Consider the following 19492-nt stretch of genomic DNA (forward strand, 5'->3'; position numbering starts at 1 on the left):
ACTCCTGAATATGATTGCTTGCTAAATCCTGTTAAAGCAAATGTACTGTCAAAACAGGCAAATGGTGAAGCAGCTTGAGCAAGGGAATTTTCTTACTTGCTAGGAACAACAATGCATTCCGGCAGCCGTACCCAGCTTGCCGCAGCCACGTCCACTGCTTTGGATTACACAGTTTTTAAGTGTCTAGTTGTGTGTTTTGTTTTTACTAGCTTTCCAACTCTGTAGAGCTAAAGCCGGATGAGAACTAAGCAAAAATGTGACTTTCTTTTTGGTTTGCCAGCAGAAGCAGAGCTGCACTTCAGTTTCTTGTTTTCGTAGGCATTATAATGGCAAATACCAGTGTTTGCTGTCGAATTAATGCAGCTATTAAAAGCTTAACCGTATTTTAGGCTAGGCAATGATGTGTGAGCAAAAAGAAGAAGCTTTAGCATCCCAGGTTTTTCTCTCACTGTCGGTGCAGCTGATCACAGCTTTTCCTGATGGTGCTTTTCCACTGACACAAGTGAGGCTGACTGTCTCAGGTATCACGTTATCCAGGTCCTACGTTATCCAGGTACCACCAGCAGCACAGTCATCCCATAAAGATGATGACCAGGGAAAGCACGTACATGACCATTTCCCTGTAATTACATAATAATTAAAATCTAGGGAAAACCACATAGATTCTCAAAGCACAGTCCCTCCTCTTGGAAAGCAGACATTCTCACACAGCCCGTGTTTACTGTTCTGTTGGTCTGTGGCTATGGATGTTATTGATGGTTAGTTTGCATTAACTTACAGTGTCGCTGTGTTTTTTTCTCCACTCAAATACTGTAGTTGATGTGCTCTTCCCATTGCTCTGCACTTAACAGCTTGAGGGTGTCAGAATTAATGAGGGGGAGAAAGAAGTTGCAGTGACTGGAAGTACAGAAAAGAGGATGTACAAAAGAGGAGTATTCGAGTCATGGCTTAAATCTCAGATGGAGAGTTAGAACTAGTTAGCTCATATTATATTGGCATGCAGATCAGCTGCTTTGATGCAGCAGAACCAGACACTTCTGTACCTCCATGTGTTATGTACGTTACACGAGTGTCTGGCTTTTGGTCATCTGCCCTTTTCCATGGTGGCATCTCGGATACGTTGGTTACCTCAGATGTCCACATCTCCTGTGAATGGGGCCTCACTTGGGTTTTGAATTTGTTCAATAGATGAAGTCCCTCAAAACGCATCTTCTCCCTAGGGCAGAGACACACAACCCTGGGGAGCAGACGTGGCGTGGGGAGGCATGAATCCAGCCTTTCCTCTGCACTCTACTCTCTGCAATTTAAGCACAACTAAACGATTAGGGCAGATCCTTAATACTCTGTGCAGTTTATACATGTCTTAGATTCCCCAAAAGTTATCTTGACAGGGAAAACCATTTTTTTGTTAGTGTCGTAACAAAACGGTCCAACCGTAACAACGGTTGGACTCGGTGATCCGGTGGGTCTCTTCCAGCCTGGTTATTCTGTGATTCTGTGAAAACCAGTCAGTTTTTCCAGGCAGATCTGCAGCTTGCCCTGTGAGGCTGGAGCTGAAACGGTTTGTAGGAGGGGATATCTCCAGACTTGGGAAGCTCCTGGGTCATGGTGAAAAGTGCACACACGTGGACATCCTGTTTGCATCCTGTTGGCACTTCCAGAGAAATGGAAAGAATTACGGAATTATGGCTGGGATTACTTTTATAGGCGATGAGAGACAATGAATAGCAGGAATCAGAGTGGGGAGGGGAGTTAAGCCTGTTGTTTGTGCATTCATAAAAAACAAATGTAAAATAAATAAGTGATAGCTGATGGGACAAGTTATTAATAAGTGTGCGAGCTGCAAGTAGCTTGTGCTTGAGAGGAAAAACCCTGAGTGTTTGTGGGATGGGGCTTGTATGAGCCAGGGAACTCAAGAATTTGGATACGGCTAAGCAAAAGCTTTTAATCATCATTAGCTGAGATGACAGGGAGCAGTTCAGGGATGCGTTATTTAACTGTCCTGTTGGAAATGCCACTGTTGGGAAATAAGGAAATGGTTTTAAAATATGGAATTATTGTAAAGTTCAGTTAGCAAACTGCCTGTTTTTCAATCACAGAGGAGAGTGGCTTTTGTGCTGTCATGCTTTCCGATTGCTTAATATTCTTGTGTGACACTAAGATGCAGCTTAAGTTTTTTGGATTTCTCAAAATCTTGTTCTTCAGAACCATATCTGAAACTCAGGCATTGTTTGCAGATGCCAGCAGTGCAGTCAGTATGTTTGATTTCAGAAGTATATGCAGTATTTTGCTGAAAATATGTAGCTGAAAGTGGTGCAAGGTGGCAAAATCTTCTGTTGCTTCGCTTGGGTGAGATCATGCTGCTCAAAGTTTATGTGGCTAGTGGTTAGAAACCTCGGTGAATTTTAATTGAAAAGGGTGAAAAAGGAGTCTTTTTTCTGTTAAGAACATCATAGAGAGTAATTAAATGTCTGGTATGAAGTAACATTTTAGGCTTTCAGTGAAAAAACAGAGAAGGTTAAGGAGAAGATGGCATAATTCAAAACCTGTTGCAGCTTTGTGGTGAGAATGATATTTTCCTTACTGCCTCTAAAGGGTAGATGACTTGTCCATCCATCCCTCTCATCAGTGTCTTCTTTCAAGGAAAGGAAAATCCCAGGTGGAGAAGCGGAGAACCAGTCCTGGAGCCTCGTGCCTTTTGGGCCAGGGCTGTGCCGTGGTTCTGCTTGTCACTTAGGAATGTGCAAATATCTCAGCATTGAGATTATTTCTGTTTTATTGTGTCCTACCAGGACCACTGCTGCAGAGTGGATTACAGGGCTCAGTTGCCATCAACATTTGGAGGATAACTTGCTGTATCAATTTACTTAATATGACACAGTCCAAAAATTCATCATTCGTTTACGTGTGTGTTCTTTTGCTTAGCAGAATAAGATTGCTACTAATTCTACTAATAACATCATGCAAAAAAGAAATTCTTTACGTCGCTTTCGTACAGATGACAGCAGGTTTGGTTTTCCTTTGTGTTTCTATTTTGTTTGCATTTTAAGTCTGCATATCAGAAGTCCCAGTGGGCAGCCGTGGGCTTCGGTAGCAGAATAAATTCAAGACACACTTGAACCGTCTCGTGTGTCACCGTAAAAACATACGACAAAGCTCCTCCGTAAAAGCTACGAAGCAGCTTTAAAAAAACAGTGGGTTTATTGTCCTTTTGGCAACTTCAGAGCCAAGCACATGGCAGACGCCGCTGTGCAGATCTGTCTGTCTGATGTATCCCAGGGAGGGAAAGATCCAGGAAACATGAGTGGGACCCTGGGGATCCCATTAGCGCCTGCAGCAAACTCTGTCCGCCGGAGCTGGAACGAGTTTTTTTGCATACCAGGGCTGAAAAAGTTGGATATTTGGTTACTTTATTACATTAAGGTAAAAAAACCCACCACTTATCTATTCTATACTATGTGCTGCTTTAATTAGGCTTTTCAGTCAATAAAAAGCATCTTGCTAGAAAGCTGTCCCTGGTCAATTAGTTACACCTAGTGAAGGCATATATGGCACTTTTCTCATTCTTATTGTTGTTATTCATGAATTAAAGCATCCCGCAGTGTAGAGTTATAAGTTAGAGTGTCTGGCTGTGTAAATAGATTTCCACATGGCTTCATGCTGGTCTATCAGGTTGAATAAGCATTATGGGAAGTTGGCCATAGGAGCTGCTTTTATAGCTAAATAGCCAACAAGTACCTAGAGCTCCGGGGGAAGCAGTAAGAGAATAGTTTGTTACTTTTAAGAAAATCAATGATTTTGCTATAAGTGAACAGCTCTTTAACAAGCTGTTGTCCTTACTACACTATTCTTGATAACTCAAGATTTCTTGAACGCGTGGTGTTGTCCGTTAGAAAAAAAACAGTTGATGAAGCTGAAGTTCCTTCTCATTTTAGGTCTTTTAGTATCAAGATGTCTTGTGGATCCTGGAGTAAGAATGGAGGGAAGGACTTCATCGCTTTGTAGCTTGCTAGGAAGTAAAACATTTAAACCCTTTTTCTGTTTCTGTTGGAGATCTGGCAATGACTCTGCAGAAGGAAGAGGGCAACCTCCACCTAGCTTTAGGTGTTAGCACCACTTTGGGTGGTAATGGAGCAATGAAAGAGCCACTGCTCATTTTTGAGGTGAGGAGATGGGCATGTCTACCAGAGAACTGATGAACTGAGGAGGTCTGAAGTCTTAGCAAAGCTTCCTCCCAGCAGCTGCAGAGACATTTTCCTCTATTCTTTTCCAGTGATATCAACATATAGTACTCAGTAGCTTTCACAAATGTTGTGAGGCATAATTATTACTTATAAAGTGCTTTAGCTTTCTTTTTAGAAAAGGCATTACATGTGTGCTTCTTTATATCATCTTAACAAGCATACATTGTCTGTTAGTCCTGTATCCTTAAAGTGACATTTTCTTTATTTAAAAGAGTATAAAATCTCTTGTGTTTTCTAATAATTCCTGAAATAGTCAGGCCCATTACAATTTTTGAACATGTTTTTAGGAAACCCACCACTGGCTTTAATAATCCATTTAAGCCTTTACACCCATGAGTAATCAAACTAGTTCTAAACTCGTGCAGACCACCTCAAAAATTAACCAAGTTCTGCTTTGTAGGTTTGTGCTTTCATGCCCACTCATTGTATTTGGTTTTTTTACTGACTAGCCAAGCCACTTTATTTCCCAAGATCATTTTTCAGGGCAAACACCAAAAAATGTACATTTTTCAAATGAGAAGCATGGAAGAGGCTCTTTCAGGAGAAGGGCTGTCAAAGGGATGCCTTGACAGGTTCAAGAAATGGAACAGCTTGTGGTACATACTTATACTGTCTTTACAGATCCTTCCATAATCCCTTGCCTGGGGTTTGTCTCTGTTATTAGGGCCTTTTCTCTTTTTGCCCTAATGCCACAAAGTCACACAAATTCCTCTGGCCCATTTTTGTTTGCTAACAGCAGCACAATTCCTCCCTTCCCAAAGCGGCAGCCCCACCTGCATTGCAGGAGAGGGGTTTCCATACTGGGTCTCTCTGAGGTGCCTCATCTAGTTGTTATTATTATTTTTTCATTGCCTTTTTAATGCCCCCCCAAGCTGGCTTCTTCATTTATCAATGCCTTCCCTTCCAAATTAAGGCAGTAATTGGGTATACTCCTTTAATTGGGTGTATTCAGTTTCCTTGTTCTTGGGGCTCCTTTAGGCAATTAGCTAGACCTGATTAGTAGGTCTCTTTAAAATATGAATATATGGCTTTGCTCATTACTGTTAGACACAAGGTTTCTTGGTAATGTTATGATCTTGGCATGTCAATGAGACGATGTGTCCCAGGCTGAATATCACACCCCCATGAGAGTTCTGGGCTGTTTTCTCCTTTTTCTTTTGAAAATAATTGGAGACATTTTACTTTAGCCCCTCTTGTGTTTGTTGCATTGAATTAGTGGTTTGAGCGACTAAATTTTAGGCTTTCTGACCTGTATTAGGCCCTTGCTGGTTTTCCATCAATCTCACCTAATGCACATCACTTTCCATCAAACTCAACGTAGTACTTGGAAGTATTTTTTGTAGCTTTCAAGTTGTTCTGAATAGAGTCTTTCCAAACTCCTTTAAGGGACTATTTCAGCTTTTATGTGGACATTTAATACTATAATGAGTACAATTTCTTAAGTGTTTTGTGAGCTCTTGCTCATAGAAGGTGAGTTTAATTAAAGACCTAGCAGAACTTCTGTTTTGTGGGAACGTAGAAAGAGTCGAACTACACATAGAGAAGAAATAAGGAAGAGATGACAATAGTAAAGGTTATGTAAAATAGCAGTTAGCTTAAAAAGAGCATATTAGTAGGTTTTGTAATACAAATTATGTGGATGCTTTGAAATGCCAAGGAAAAAAAACCTGATACAATGAAATACTTCTGTAATGCTAAATTAATCTTTGTCATGACTTCTCAGAAGGCCAAGAAGGTGAGCAATATAGCCCAGAAACTTCTGTGTAACGTGGTTTTGTAAAGCATGTAATACAGATGTTTTTTATGTAAAATCCAAGTTAGCCAAGCTCAGGGAGGGAGATGGGAATAAAAAATTTAAAAGGTGACAATAAAGATGAAATCTGGCTCTGCCTATTTCAGGTCATAGAAACATGCTGACCATTTCAGACACTCATTAAGGAGCGTATTTGACCTCTGCTTTAAAGACCATTGCCAAATAAGTAGCCTGCAGGGAGGTAGATGGACGTGATACAACCTCATCCTTGCCAGGCAGAGTTACCACCGTGTGGGCCAAACCCCACTGTCTGTAGCCCAGTGCCTCAAGAAGGACCATGACTGTAGTGTCCTTCTGTCATCCTGACACCACATACCAAAAATTCACTGTGCGGGATGAAGCGCTGCCTGAACACCAGCATTGAGCATCCTTCCCCACCAGCTCTGAGCATCTGAAATCATCCTGAGCTCTATTGGTAGGAGGAGTATGAGGCGTGCTGGAAGTTTTTGCCTTTTTATTTCTTTTTTAATTCTCCTGGGTTCCTGTCCTGTGCTCTGTGTGCCACAAAGAGCTGCAGCTTTGGCCTGAGAGTGCAAAAGAAATAATATTTTCTCCTGCTTCTGTGGACATGTGGTCAATTTTTTTATTGTGAAACATCATTTTTAACAAACTGTCCTGGTTTAGGAGCACGTGGTTATAGAACGTACTGGGGAGAAAAACAGATTTAAATGTTTGTCTGTCTCTGCTTGAGTGTTGCGTCCTTCCTTGGCCAAATGTAAACTTGTTCCTTGCTTTGCACAATACAAGTTGACAAAATTCCTTAGGGATTTATGGGAAAAGACCCGTTGAGAAAACAGATAGCATCGGGATGAAGTCGTCATTATACCAGTGCCGTTGTTGTTAGAAACTTGAAATGGAAACATGTGAGAAAAGAAAAATTTATTCTTGCTCCAGCTGTTAAATACATTCCATGTGTGTTGCTCCATGCCGTATCCCAAAGCGGAATCTGCTGGGGCTTCTTCATGATCCACAGGGCGTATGGCAGGGTGAAACAATTAAATGTGCTCCTTCTGTTTAGCTAAATGTGCTCTTCATCATCATTTTGTACGATATACATGACGAAACACAAGTAACTGGAAATGACTGTGTTCTCCCTGATGGTAATTTCCACAATAATCTCTGCAAAATCAAATCCAGGTGGAGGATGCTTAAAATTGAGGGAAATTTTATGTATCATTGCTGCCAGAAAGGCCCTAAGGATGTGAAGATGCTGCTGTTTCTTTGCCTTGGGCTTTCCTGGGCAGATAAACAACAGGTATTTGAGTAAAATACCCTAAAAGGAAAACCAAGGTGATGAATTCTGACTACAGTGCAGGGCAATGAAAAGTTTCAAGTCCGATAATGCCACCAGCGAGCGCTTGAGCTGAGGATGATTCATTCAATGATCCTTGAAAGGCTTGGAAAGTTTTCACTGAGCGTGTAAAAACTTAGAAAGATGCTAAAAGACTGCAGGTACATGGGAGTGTTGTATTACATTTTTACGTAATATTCCTATCTAGGCACTATTCGGGTTGTTGCCCTGATTTTAAGGATTTAAAGCATCTTGTAATGCTTTACTGAATGCTTTGCTGCATTGGCTGTGGTTAAAAGAGCATTTCATGATTGATCTGGCTTTGCAGTAAAGCATCCCATGCTTAAACCTGTGTTTGTAGAGTTGCTTTTCCAATAATGCTATGCAAAATGATGATTTGTTTTCAGGTGCATCTTAGCAGCTGCACCTGGAGGACTTCCCCAGCTATATTAACCCATAATATATAATATTACATAACGCATGTAGCATAAATAATACTTACGTTGCTCAGTTAAGACTTCATAGTGTTTTAGCCTCTGTTTCACTGCCTTTACACGTGATGCGTAGAAAAAGAGTAGCTCGTATCTGAGCCTGAAATTCATGATTTTCTACTGTTCTGTTTGCAAGAAGAAAAGGAGCAAAAGAACAAAAACTTTGTCCTTCAGCAGCCTAGGAACATGACAGCAGTATTAAAAATTAAGCTAATTAAGCCTAGGAGGGGATCAATAATGAATAGTCCCTATTATTTGATGAAAGAGATGGATAAAATCTCAGCACTTTCTCTTAATTTTTATGGAAATATGTATCATCCCCCTTCTGACACTAAAATAATACTGTGTAACTGATAGCAGTGTACACGGTAACGACCAGATAAAATTGCAGTTGAAAGCAGGGAGAAACACTCAGAGAGGTTCTGAGCTGCTGAATCCATTGGGCTTGTGCAGCATCATGAAGAATCATAGAATTACTAGGTTGGAAGGGACCTTTGAGATCATCAAGTCCAACTGTACCTGTCCACTACTAAATCATCTCCCGAAGTACTTCATACCACCCGTCTTTTAAAGGGATGGTGACTGGATCACCTCCCTGGGCAGCCTTTGCCAGTGCTTGAGAATCGTGTCAGTGAAGAATTTTTTCCTGATGTCCAGCCTGACCCTCCTCTGGCAGAGCTTGAGGCCATTCCCTCTTGTCCTGTCCCCTGTCCCCTGGGAGAAGAGGCCAGCTCCCTCCTCTCCACAACCTCCTCTCAGGTAGTTGTAGAGAGCAATGAGGTCTCCCCTCAGCCTCCTCTTCTCCAGGCTAAACACCCCCAGCTCTCTCAGCCGCTCCTCTTGTTCTCCAGCCCCCTCACCAGCTTTGTTGCTCTTCTCTGGACACGCTCCAGGACCTCAGTGTCTGTCTTATAGACACACGTGATCCATCACAACCAGGTAAAATTGCCTTATCTTGCTTTGCTTTGTGCTCAGAAACCTCTCAGCATATGAGTGAGCCAGCAGGCATGGAAAAACCAGCCAGGACACAGCCCAACCCTTGGGCTGTGTTGAGGACTCTCTACCCCTGTATTTTCACCTGTTTAAAATAGGATTATTTTCATAGTTTGCCTGAATAAATAAGTAGGAAGAAAACTTTATGGAAAACCTTCTTTTTGGAATAGATGTTTTAAATGTTTGAGTAGAATATTTGCTTAAATCGGTGAGTTTGCTGTAGAGATAGAGCTGATTCATGTGCTGAAATGAGTGATTTAAATCACTTCAGTCAGCTTGTTATCAGAAATTAAACATTGACCCCAACAAACACCTCAAATTATACTTTAATGATATTTCCCCCCACATCTAGTTTTGACCCATGAAATCCCGATTCTTTTGCTTTGTCTGTTGCTGCTCTTCCCTGTTTATCCAGGAGCATCTAGCTTTGGTCTCAACCCTTGCACCATAGCACTTTCATCTGGAGTTTTGGATTCAGACGAGTCTGTTTCTCAGAGGAAATTTTGCCAGCATAAGATGTTGTGGTTTTGCTGAGGTTAATTTAACCACGTTGTGCTTTAACTGTGTTTTTCTAATCATCTAGCGCCTTTTTTAGGAGTTTGCACCGAGTCCTTATTTTGATGGACTGCTCATCTCTTAATACACAAAATATTCTGCGGTGAGTGCAGTCTGCCCAGCATCATCTGAGCCCCTCACCTGCAGAGCCGAGTCTCCTGAAAACACAATGCTGATACCATATCATCAGTCATTTAGATGTCCCAGTCCTGGGCATCCCTATTTTTATCCATGGCTCAAGAGTGAAGGAGGAGAGTGCAATATATATATTATAGCATCCCTTAGTGTGTGAGCATACCCGTTGTTGCCTTGTGCCGTTGCTACTTTTTTTGCATGCCAACCAAAATCTTGGTGGCTTCTAGCATGGTCAGTGATTATGTTGTGAGCTGTTAAAAAGATAAAAGGGAATCCCAGCTATAAAATTTTAGTATGAAAAAGTGTAAAAGAGGCAATAAACTTTAATTGTGGTGTAATTCCACTTCAGCTGCTTTGATTGCAGTATAATATTTTATATGATTGAGTAGTCATATGGGACTCCCATTATATATTATGGAATCGTAGAATGGTTTGGGCTGGAAGGGACCTTAAAGATCATCCAGTTCTAACCCCGCTGCCATGGGCAGGGACACCTCCCACTGGATCAGGCTGCCCAAGGCCCATCCAACCTGGCCTTGAACCCCTCCAGGGATGGGGCAGCCACAGCTCATCTGGGCAACCTGGACTGGTGTCTCACCACACCTAAATGTATGGGCATGTACACACATCTTTTTTCATTATGTTATTTATCATATTCTTTTATGGCCATAGTTCTTGCTCTGGAAAATAACGCGGTCTCCTGAAATCACGCTTCACAGAAAAATTTATGTCCATCCTTCAAGGCATGTTCCTTGCAGAGGGACAGACAAGGAAACCTCGGTGTCACCTCTGTCTGAATCTGTTACAAGTCAGTTATTCGCAGTGGAATGGACTCTGTGTCATACAGCACATATACATATTTTTATATCTGGGCACTCATAAAAATATATGTCTGAAGTTGTTAATATTGTCAGATCTTACAGAATTCAAACTGCCCTCTGACACAGCTACAGAGGTTTTTAAGCATAACAGGAGATGGTACTTACACCTGATTATACGGGGTTTATTGACATTTAAAACTCTGCTGTGATTAGCCATTACAGTAGCATCTGTTTACCATTAAGTAGGATAAATATGAATATAAAATATGATATAATTAGCAGTGCAGAAGTGCATTGTCTGCACTTAACTTATCCTGAACCAAATGGCCCTTGTTAGTACAGTTGGCTAGTACACAGCGGTATGTGTAATTGAGAGGTAAATATTAAAAATATATGTTATACTATCTATTATACAAGTATATAATATATGCTTATATACTATAGAAGTATATTATATATATATGTCAATAGTCATGTATTATAGTATATAGTTACAATAGCATTGGAACAGGCTGCCCAGGGAAGTGCTTAAAACAGTGTAGACGTGGCACTTAGGGACATGGTTTAGCAGGCATGGTGGTTGTGGGCTGATGGTTGGGCTTGATGATATTAGAGGTCTTTTCCAACCTTAGTGATCCTATGATTCTATCTAAATAAAAGCATGTATATGTGTAATTTTCTATTTGTATGTTCATGTAAGTGAATATAGTTGTATGTAGATCTATAACTTGGGTTACTGAGGGGTGCCTTCAGGAGAATACGACTTGTTCCAGGCTCATTAAGCCAAGCCTCTGATCCTGTGCTTCCAGGAAGATTGCAAGCTGTGGAGATGTTTTTTTTTAGCGGAACAATTTCTAGTGGCAATAGATGGATCTTCATTTTGCTTGAGAGGCACTAAATTACATTTGCTATTTACCTAAGTGCATTAGAGACTGAGTGAGAGCCTACCTGGCACGGAGCATGCAGCAATGACTCCTCCTGGTCTTTGCAATTTGATATCAAATATGCTGTAGTGCTTCATAAAGTATCTGCAGATCAGAGGAGAATGAGTAAATGTTTGCCACTTCCCTGGCTTCAAGGCACTCCTGGAAACCACAAAGATAGGTGGTACCTTTGCAGCTGTGTCTGAACCACTTCCAGCTGGCCAAGAAGGCCAATGGCATCTTGGCTTGTTTCAGAAATGGTGTGGCCAGCAGGACCTGGGAAGTGATTCTGCCCTTGTACTCGGCACTGGTGAGGCTGCTCCTGGAATCCTGGGTTCAGTTTTGGGCCCCTCGCTGCAAGGAAGACATTGAGGTCCTGGAGCGAGTCCAGAGAAGGGGAACGAAGCTGGGGAAAGGGATGGAGAATAAGTCTTGCGAGGAGCAGCTGAGAGAGCTGGGGGTGTTTAGCCTGGAGAAGAGGAGGCTGAGGGGAGACCTCATTGCTCTCTACAACTACCTGAAAGGAGGTTGTGGAGAGGAGGGAGCTGGCCTCTTCTCCCAAGTGACAGAGGACAGGATGAGATAGAATGACCTCAAGCTGCATCAGGAGAAGTTTAGATTGGGCATTAGGAAAAATTTCTTCTGCAACAGAGTTATAAAGCACTGGCAGATGCTGCCCAGGGAGGTGGCGGAGTCCCCATTCGTGGAGGTGTTTAAAAGTCGGATAGATAAGGTGTTTAAGGACATGATTTAGTAGTGGACAGGTATGGTTGAAGTTGATGGTCTCAAATTCTTCTCCAATCTAATGATTCTATGATTCTATGAACCTTGTGATGGAAGGATGAGACATAGTGTGCCTTCATCCTTTGCTGCATATGTGAAAAATGAGAGTGAGCTGACAGCTATCAGTCACTGGCTTAAAGCATAATAACATATATAGCCTATAAGGGCATCGAATGGGCCCAAGGTGGGACCTGCTGTTTGGAGATTGTGCTCTTGAACTCTCTGATGGACTCCAACAGGAATTTGGTCCCAGGCACCCTCAGACATTTCTGCTAAGGACCAGCTGACCAGGATTGAGACTGAGATGAAACCTTCTGTTTTTCAGAACTACTTGCTTGCCTAAGATGATGTATCTGTTAAGATACACTTGGAAACAACCACAGACAGAATTATTTATGGGAAGGTTGGTTTGTCTTTCACAATTAAGTAGAACAATAGGAAAAAAAGTGAATTTAAGGATTTGTGATCTGAGCTTGCTTAGCTAGTGGTGTCAGCTTAACAGTCATGCCTTTGCTATGAAGGCTGTATAAAAGAACTGTAAGGAAAATCTTTCATTTTACTCTGGAGGACAGCTGTGCTCTGGCAAAAAAATATTTTGGATGAATTAATAAGATGTGTTGATGGTATGTGTTCGTGATAGGGTGCTGGGATGCTGTTGGATATTTTAGTCCGATGAAAAAGAACTTATTAACTGTATTTCATTCATTATTTTCCTATTCAGTACATATTTTTTTTAAATAAGTTTCCATTATTAGTGTTATTGTCATTTGACTAAGCAAGTCACCTTTGGCCTTGTGTGATAATCATACAGCATGCTGACTAAAAACCATCCCGAAATCACCAGGATGGCTGAAATTCCCTGTATTTTTTTTCATTTCTGATAGAAGGCACCTGCTTTATAAGATTATCCTTTCTCATTGAATTTACAGGGATTTTCCTGAGTTTTCAGTGACTTGGTATTGGCCGTCATCATCATCATCATCCAGTTCAGGAGGAGACCATCCCTTTCAGCGATTGTCCCCCTACCCACACCCAGCTGAATAATATTCATTTCTTCCCCTGGGATACAGCTCATCTGAAAATCAATTAAAACCCTTATTTTGCAGAAGACATTAAGAAAACCTCAGCAAAATAGTAATCCCATTCATATGAATTGTGTCTTCCACTCTGAGAAAAGTGAAAGACTAATTTTCTTTACAGAAACCTCTCATCCTAAGGTCATTCTTTCTTATATGTTTAATTATTATACTAAAAATGCTTCCCAAAAAAAGGAATTTCTGTCTTGAAAAGCAAGAGATTTTAAATAATGTTCTGCATTCACTTAACGTGATGTGTTGCACTTAGTTGCACAATATGAGTTGAGAAAAAACATTTGAATTTTCGTTTGGAAGGTTTTACATCCTGCAAATGCTGTTAGGGTAAAAACTCATTAACCAAGGTATTTGTGAACTAAAGGACCAGGCAATAAAAGCAAAATAATTTCTTGGATTTTTATTCCTAAGAATGTTTGTAAATGTGTATTTGAAAGTCATTTTGCTCATTTCTGTTTCCTGTAGTGAAATGGGATACAGGGATGAAATTTATTGGTTTTGTTTTCTAAAGCATAATTTAAAACAAAAAGTGCAGGGGTCTTTTGAGTAAATTTGTTCAATTAAACTGTTTCTCTAAGGAAAAACTAGTGGAAGCTGTGTATGTATGCTAACATTTATAGTCAATGCGAATGTCTAAGCTGCGTTTAACGTGAAAATCTGGACCATTTGGAGTTCTTGCACATCCAGTTCCCATGATCCTGGATCTTTTTGAGCATCTGCATTTTATGCAATGGTATTCTGTTATGTTTGGGTTTACAATGGGACTTGGCTTCTGAAATACACGGTATAAAGTATGCGGCATCACACTGAAGTCTTGGAATTTATCAGAGACCTGAAAACTAAAGTTGGAAAAAAAAATTACTGAAAAAAAAATTACCGAAACCATCCAGAACTGGGATGAGTTCAATCATTAGGGTATAACAGGAGTGGGACTGGAAAACCTCTTGAGGTTAAGGAGAAATTTGTCATCTGCTTTGGGAACAGGGTGAAACCTTATTGAATTTGGCTGTCTCAGAAACAGGATAATGTGCTAAAAAACTGTGCAGCTTCCTCGATGTCACAGGCAATGACGTGTCCCAGGCTACAATGAACTGACTCCCTGTTTCTTGCTTGCTATCAGCCTGCATTGATTTCTTATCATCTCGCAGTTGCTTTTAGGCAATTTTCCCTAAGCCCATGTTCTACAGCTACAATTTCAGATATTTTGGATCATTTCAGTGCATGCTTAGTCCATTGTCCAGTGGATGAGTTTTATGTTACTGTTTTGAATTGTGTACCCATTTTCATGCTTTTTCATGAATTAATTTCTTTTCCTCTGCAGTTCACAACAGGTTTTTCAAATTTTGACATTTTGCTAATTACATTTTCCCCTTGTCTTGTTTTTTCCAGCTCTCGTAAATGTGAAACTTTGGGCTATTGATCGGCAATGTTTTCAAACAATAATGATGAGGACAGGCCTCATCAAGCATACTGAGTATATGGAATTTTTAAAAAGGTATGACACTCGTTTACTTTATCAAAAAATATAGTGAAACTGCCATACCCAACTTTTGACTTTTTTTGTGAATGCAGTGTTTGATTTGTTTCCTTTTCATCTCTTTTTTTTTTTTTTCCTTTGCTGTTTAACCATCTGTAAGCCATATCCCCCAGCCCCAGAAGGAGTCTGGCCACAGCTTAGTTTTATTCGTGTTGTGTATTATTCATTGGCAAAGAGTTATGCAGCCAAGGTGTAAGAGAAAAAGCTTTAATATTAGTTGTTTGGAGCATACCTTGTTAAAGAAAATACACATTTGTGGTGTTTTTTAAAAACTCACCCTCCTGAGGGAAAAATCTGGTTTATAAAGTGTCATAGAAAGAAGCAAGTCCATTCAAAGTGTGTTCTTGTGCTTCTAAAGGAAAATGTACATTTCTAGAGAAGCGAAAACTGTAGCTTGCGCTAAAATTCAGATTAGGTTAAGAACAAGGAAGGCATAAAGCCAAATCTTTCACTTTTTAAATCTGACTCTCTCAAACTCTTCTTTGGTTTGTGTTCCATCTCAAGCTGGAACACATCCTCCTTACCGAAGCGATGTCTGATTTCTCAGTAATTCAGTTGTGCCACTGCAGTGAGGAATGGGCTACACCTCATGTCAGCAAAATAATCTGAAATAGAAGCATAACATCACCAAATCCTAGAGAAAAAAAAATCACCCAAGTCACTGTGATGCTATAAGTGACCTCATTGCTTCTAGAGGTGTTAGTACACCAGGCTTGTCTTAGATCAAAACACTCCCCCCTGCATCGTTGCCTCCCCCAAACTGACAGCCCCTCACTGGGGATAAAAACGATGCCTGAGAGATGGCTTTTCTTGATGGTGGATGGGGATGTGCACAAAATCTTTTGGATCTGGGCTCCTTTCCCACTGTGCTTCTGCAAGGGGAAGCTGTGCTTGACGTTTCTTTTATAGGTTGGACTCAGGTAGTTTTAAATATATGACAATGTTTTAGACATGATTGCTTCATTTTCAGAAATTGCTGCTTTATTCCAAAGAGAAGTTTTCAGGGAAAAGTGCTGTTGTGGAATCTCAAATGCTTTTCAGTTTGCCAATGGTCTAATGATACACCCCTTTTAAAAGGGATGGTTTGGATGAGAAATCAATACCACACAGCCCAATCAGGTCAGAGATAATAGCTCTCCCTAATCTGGGCATCTGAATTTTTACCCAGCTGTGTCCTGTGCTGGATTTACTTTTGCTTCTGACCTGCTTTTTAATGTGTTTTCAAACATAAGACTTCCGAAACTCAAACAACGTGCATAGTACATTTACCAGGGTGTTCAGTAACTTAGTCTCGAGGAGTAGCCTGTATTCATTCGAAGCTAGATTAGTATTTCTTCAGTTTGTATTAGAAGAAAAAGGGGATTAGAAAAATATTTCATATATGGATTATATGTAAACTATATAGAGAAAAATAATATATATGTACTAAATAAAACTCTGTGATGCTGTTGTCAAGGAGTCTCAAAAATGGACTGTCCTACAGGGTGACCTGCAGGAAAGGCTTTAGGGATGAGATGGGGCAAGTGAAGGCAGGAAGGTGAATTTATGAGCTCAAATGTGCTGGGTACAAGTGTGGCTGTAACCACAGCTCGGCCAGGGCCGTGCGTAAGGAATTACTCAAAGCTCAGGCACCATTCGCCACTTGGACAGGAGAGCAGAGAACCTCCCAACTCACTACACCAGTTCTTGGCTGGGTGGACATCCCACCTTTTGGCCTCTCCATGTGGCCTGGAGTTTCACCTGTGATTATATTTTCAGTCATGAATAAAAATAATAAAATAATGAAACTGAAATAATTGGCTAGGCAGCATGGTCTCTGATGAGGACGGGGTGTTTCCCTGGAAAGGACTAGGACCTTCATGGGGATATAGTGACCTTCCAGTACCTGAAGGGGCTACAAGAAAGCTGGGGAGAGACTCTTTACAAAGGCTTGGAGTGATAGGACAAGGGGCAATGGGTCTTAACTGGAGAGGGCCAGATTTAGGCTGGACATAAGGAGGAATTTCTTCACAATGACAGTGGTGAGGCCCTGGCCCAGGTTGCCCAGGGAAGCTGTGGCTGCCCCATCCCTGGAGGTGTCCAAGGCCAGGGTGGATGGGGCTTGGGCAGCCTGAGCCAGTGGGAGGTGTCCCTGCCCAGGGCAGGGGGGTTGGAACTGGATGATCTTTAGGTCTCTTCCAACCCAAACTATTCTATGATTCTATGTTCTGCTACTCAGAGACGACATGAAAGTGCAGTCATCAAAGTCCAGCTTTTGTGTGTGTGTCTCCGTTTATGTTTATTAAGAAGCAAAATCAGAAGAAAAAACCAAAACCTATTGCCATACTGAAAGCATTGAAAAAATTGTAAATTCAGATGTTAATAAGCATTGGCCTTTCTTGTGTGCTGGTGAATGAAACTAAAAAATAAATATAAGCTCAGTTCAGGGGGTTAGAGCCTCCGGCGCTCTTTCAAAGCAGAAACTGTGTACACATTAAGCTCTTGAGCTTTGAGCTTTAATAGAGATTTTCTAGAAGATTGTCAAGATTAATTTGAATGCAGATTCCACAGAGCTTGCCCACCCTTAATTTTGAAGCAAATAGTGTGAGGGGAAAAAAACAAGAAGCATTTTCTCACACTGTGTCTGAGCATCTTGGACACGGCCTCGTATGGTGTCGAGCTGCATACTAATGCTGTTAGAAAGCCTATGGCAAGCAAGTATTTTTTTCTTTAAATCTTACAGTTTGAACTTAGGAAGAGATTTCTTCCTACACAACAATTGTAGTATGGGGCAGCTGTGGGAAGGTCATCACATCTACCCTTCGTGGCTTCCAGTTTTGCTCAACATAAATTCCATTTATTACATTAAAAACTCACTTTTAAGGATGCTTTCCTTCCAAATATTTTTAAGGAAAAAAAATAGGTTAAATCTTGAAAGCACAGAGTATATCAGCTGTTGACCTTGTTCTGTGTCCTTTTGTTCTTTTTTCTTCTTTCCTAATTAATAAATGAATGACAATGTTCTTGTTAAGAAATGAAATGGAATAGAAATAAAGGTTTAAAAGGTACCTGTTCAGAGAAAAGTCAGTGAGGATGAAAAGCATTGTTTCATGCTGGCAGTGCTCTAAAAAAGTTGCCCATGTCATTCTCTTCAATAATGTATTTTCACCTGTGAACAAAACACAATAGAAATGCAGCTTTTGGGGGTGAAATGAAAGCAATTGTACCTCCTCATTCATCTTGCTGAGAACAGGTGCAGAGAGCACTTGTATCACCAAAGCTCTTTGTAGTCGTTGTACAGAATATTAACCCTTTGGCCTGTGTAGTGGTTTCGTTGTGGTTTTCCATGGAAAGAACATATTAATCCCAAAGGTCCAGAGTATGTGTAGTCCAATCCTTTCTTTTGAACACCGTAAGAAAACCATAAAAAGGACATTTCCTGGTTAAGAAATCCAGAATTACCTGTGCTAGAAGGCTATCTCCTCGTCTTCTCTGAGAGATAGAACTATGTAGTTCTCATGGGCTTATAAAACATGAGATAACTTTTCTGACATATAAATCAACTGTAACATATTGGAATAAGGAGCAAGTGAAAACTCTCTTTTTCATAGTATTTGTGAGGAACTGGTCTGTGTATCCCTTTGTGTTGCCCGTAAAGTCAAGGGATGGTCCATGAAGTGATCAAAAGACAGCTTAATTCCCTAGCAGCACCTGCTTTAAGTAAGGGATGGAAAATCCAGGTTGTTTTCTGGTCCCCTGTGTTTATGATGAATAAAGAATTATGGCAACGATTCCCTTTGAAACACAAATTTTAGGTAGCTCATTATATGGCTAAATCAGTGCTTGATGAAACCAATTTGTAGTGCAGCTGACAACAAAAAAATTAAATATAATACTGTGCTGTAGATTTAGTAACTCCTTATGGTACAGGTTTTAGCTCCATATGGTATATGAGCATTTCTTCTGATTTTACCCAGCTTTCTGTATCTCATTATATAGACTTGTCCTCATACAAGCAAGCAAGAGCATCTTTCTGCAGTGGAGTTTACAGATATGTTAAAATCCACTATACATCTCACTGCAGTGCTCATTTTCATAATGTTAGAATGATTTCCTTCTCAAGCCTGTACTAAAAACGATTCTGTTTAAGCAAGATCAGGGTATTTCAATTAAGGAAACAGCTATTTATAAAACAAATTTGTCTAGGAAATAAAAGATGGCGAAAAGCCTTACACTGTTTCAAGTTTATTAATTTCCTGCTAAATCATAAAAGTTTTAAGGAGTACAAATACCCACTCATCGAAAAGACCAAAGTGCCTCAGAAGAGTAAATATTGCATTTTTTTACAAAAAAAAAGCCTCTCAATGTGCTGCAAAAAGAGGCCTCATGTTTCAATCTACCATGTAAACTCTGATTCATCCAAGACCTCAGAACAGTTCAGGAGAACAAATGCTCCGTATTGGCCTAGGGGCAGGGTCTAGCTTTAGAAGTAGAAGCTGAAAGGAAGTACACACACACACATATAAATAAAAATTCAGTAGTGCTAATGGAAAGAAAAATAAGGTATCTTTCTCGCGCAAGCTTTGAACTTAATGTCTAAAACTTTCATCTGGCTGAAGAAATGCCCACTCTTCAACCTTCCCTGTTTCGTTGTAGCACTCTGGCTTGATCTTGAGTCTTATTGACAGTTTTATCCAACTCAAAATTGGCTTCAGTGAGAAATTTTGATCTGGGCAGGCATGCAGAACTGAGCTGGTGGTAGGTAAGAAAGGAGTTTATGCGCTCGCAGCTTAGCTGCGCGGGGAATTAGACTGGTAAAGCTTTTTGTGTGTAGCC

The 19492-nt window shown here is 40.5% G+C and overlaps 1 protein-coding gene across 2 annotated transcripts in view; it reads left to right on the forward strand.

Moving 5' to 3' along the window:
• PRKG1 (protein kinase cGMP-dependent 1) overlaps positions 1–19492 on the forward strand; it is a 473692-nt gene that overhangs the window by 279468 nt on the left and 174732 nt on the right. For both annotated transcript variants that reach the window (XM_069863903.1, XM_069863901.1), the window contains exon 4: positions 14530–14635. In XM_069863903.1, the coding sequence (XP_069720004.1) occupies positions 14530–14635 (106 nt within the window). The remainder of the gene's footprint in view (positions 1–14529; positions 14636–19492) is intronic.

The sequence above is a fragment of the Phaenicophaeus curvirostris genome, chromosome 9, assembly GCF_032191515.1.
Source record: "Phaenicophaeus curvirostris isolate KB17595 chromosome 9, BPBGC_Pcur_1.0, whole genome shotgun sequence".
Classification (NCBI taxonomy): Eukaryota; Metazoa; Chordata; class Aves; order Cuculiformes; family Cuculidae; genus Phaenicophaeus; species Phaenicophaeus curvirostris.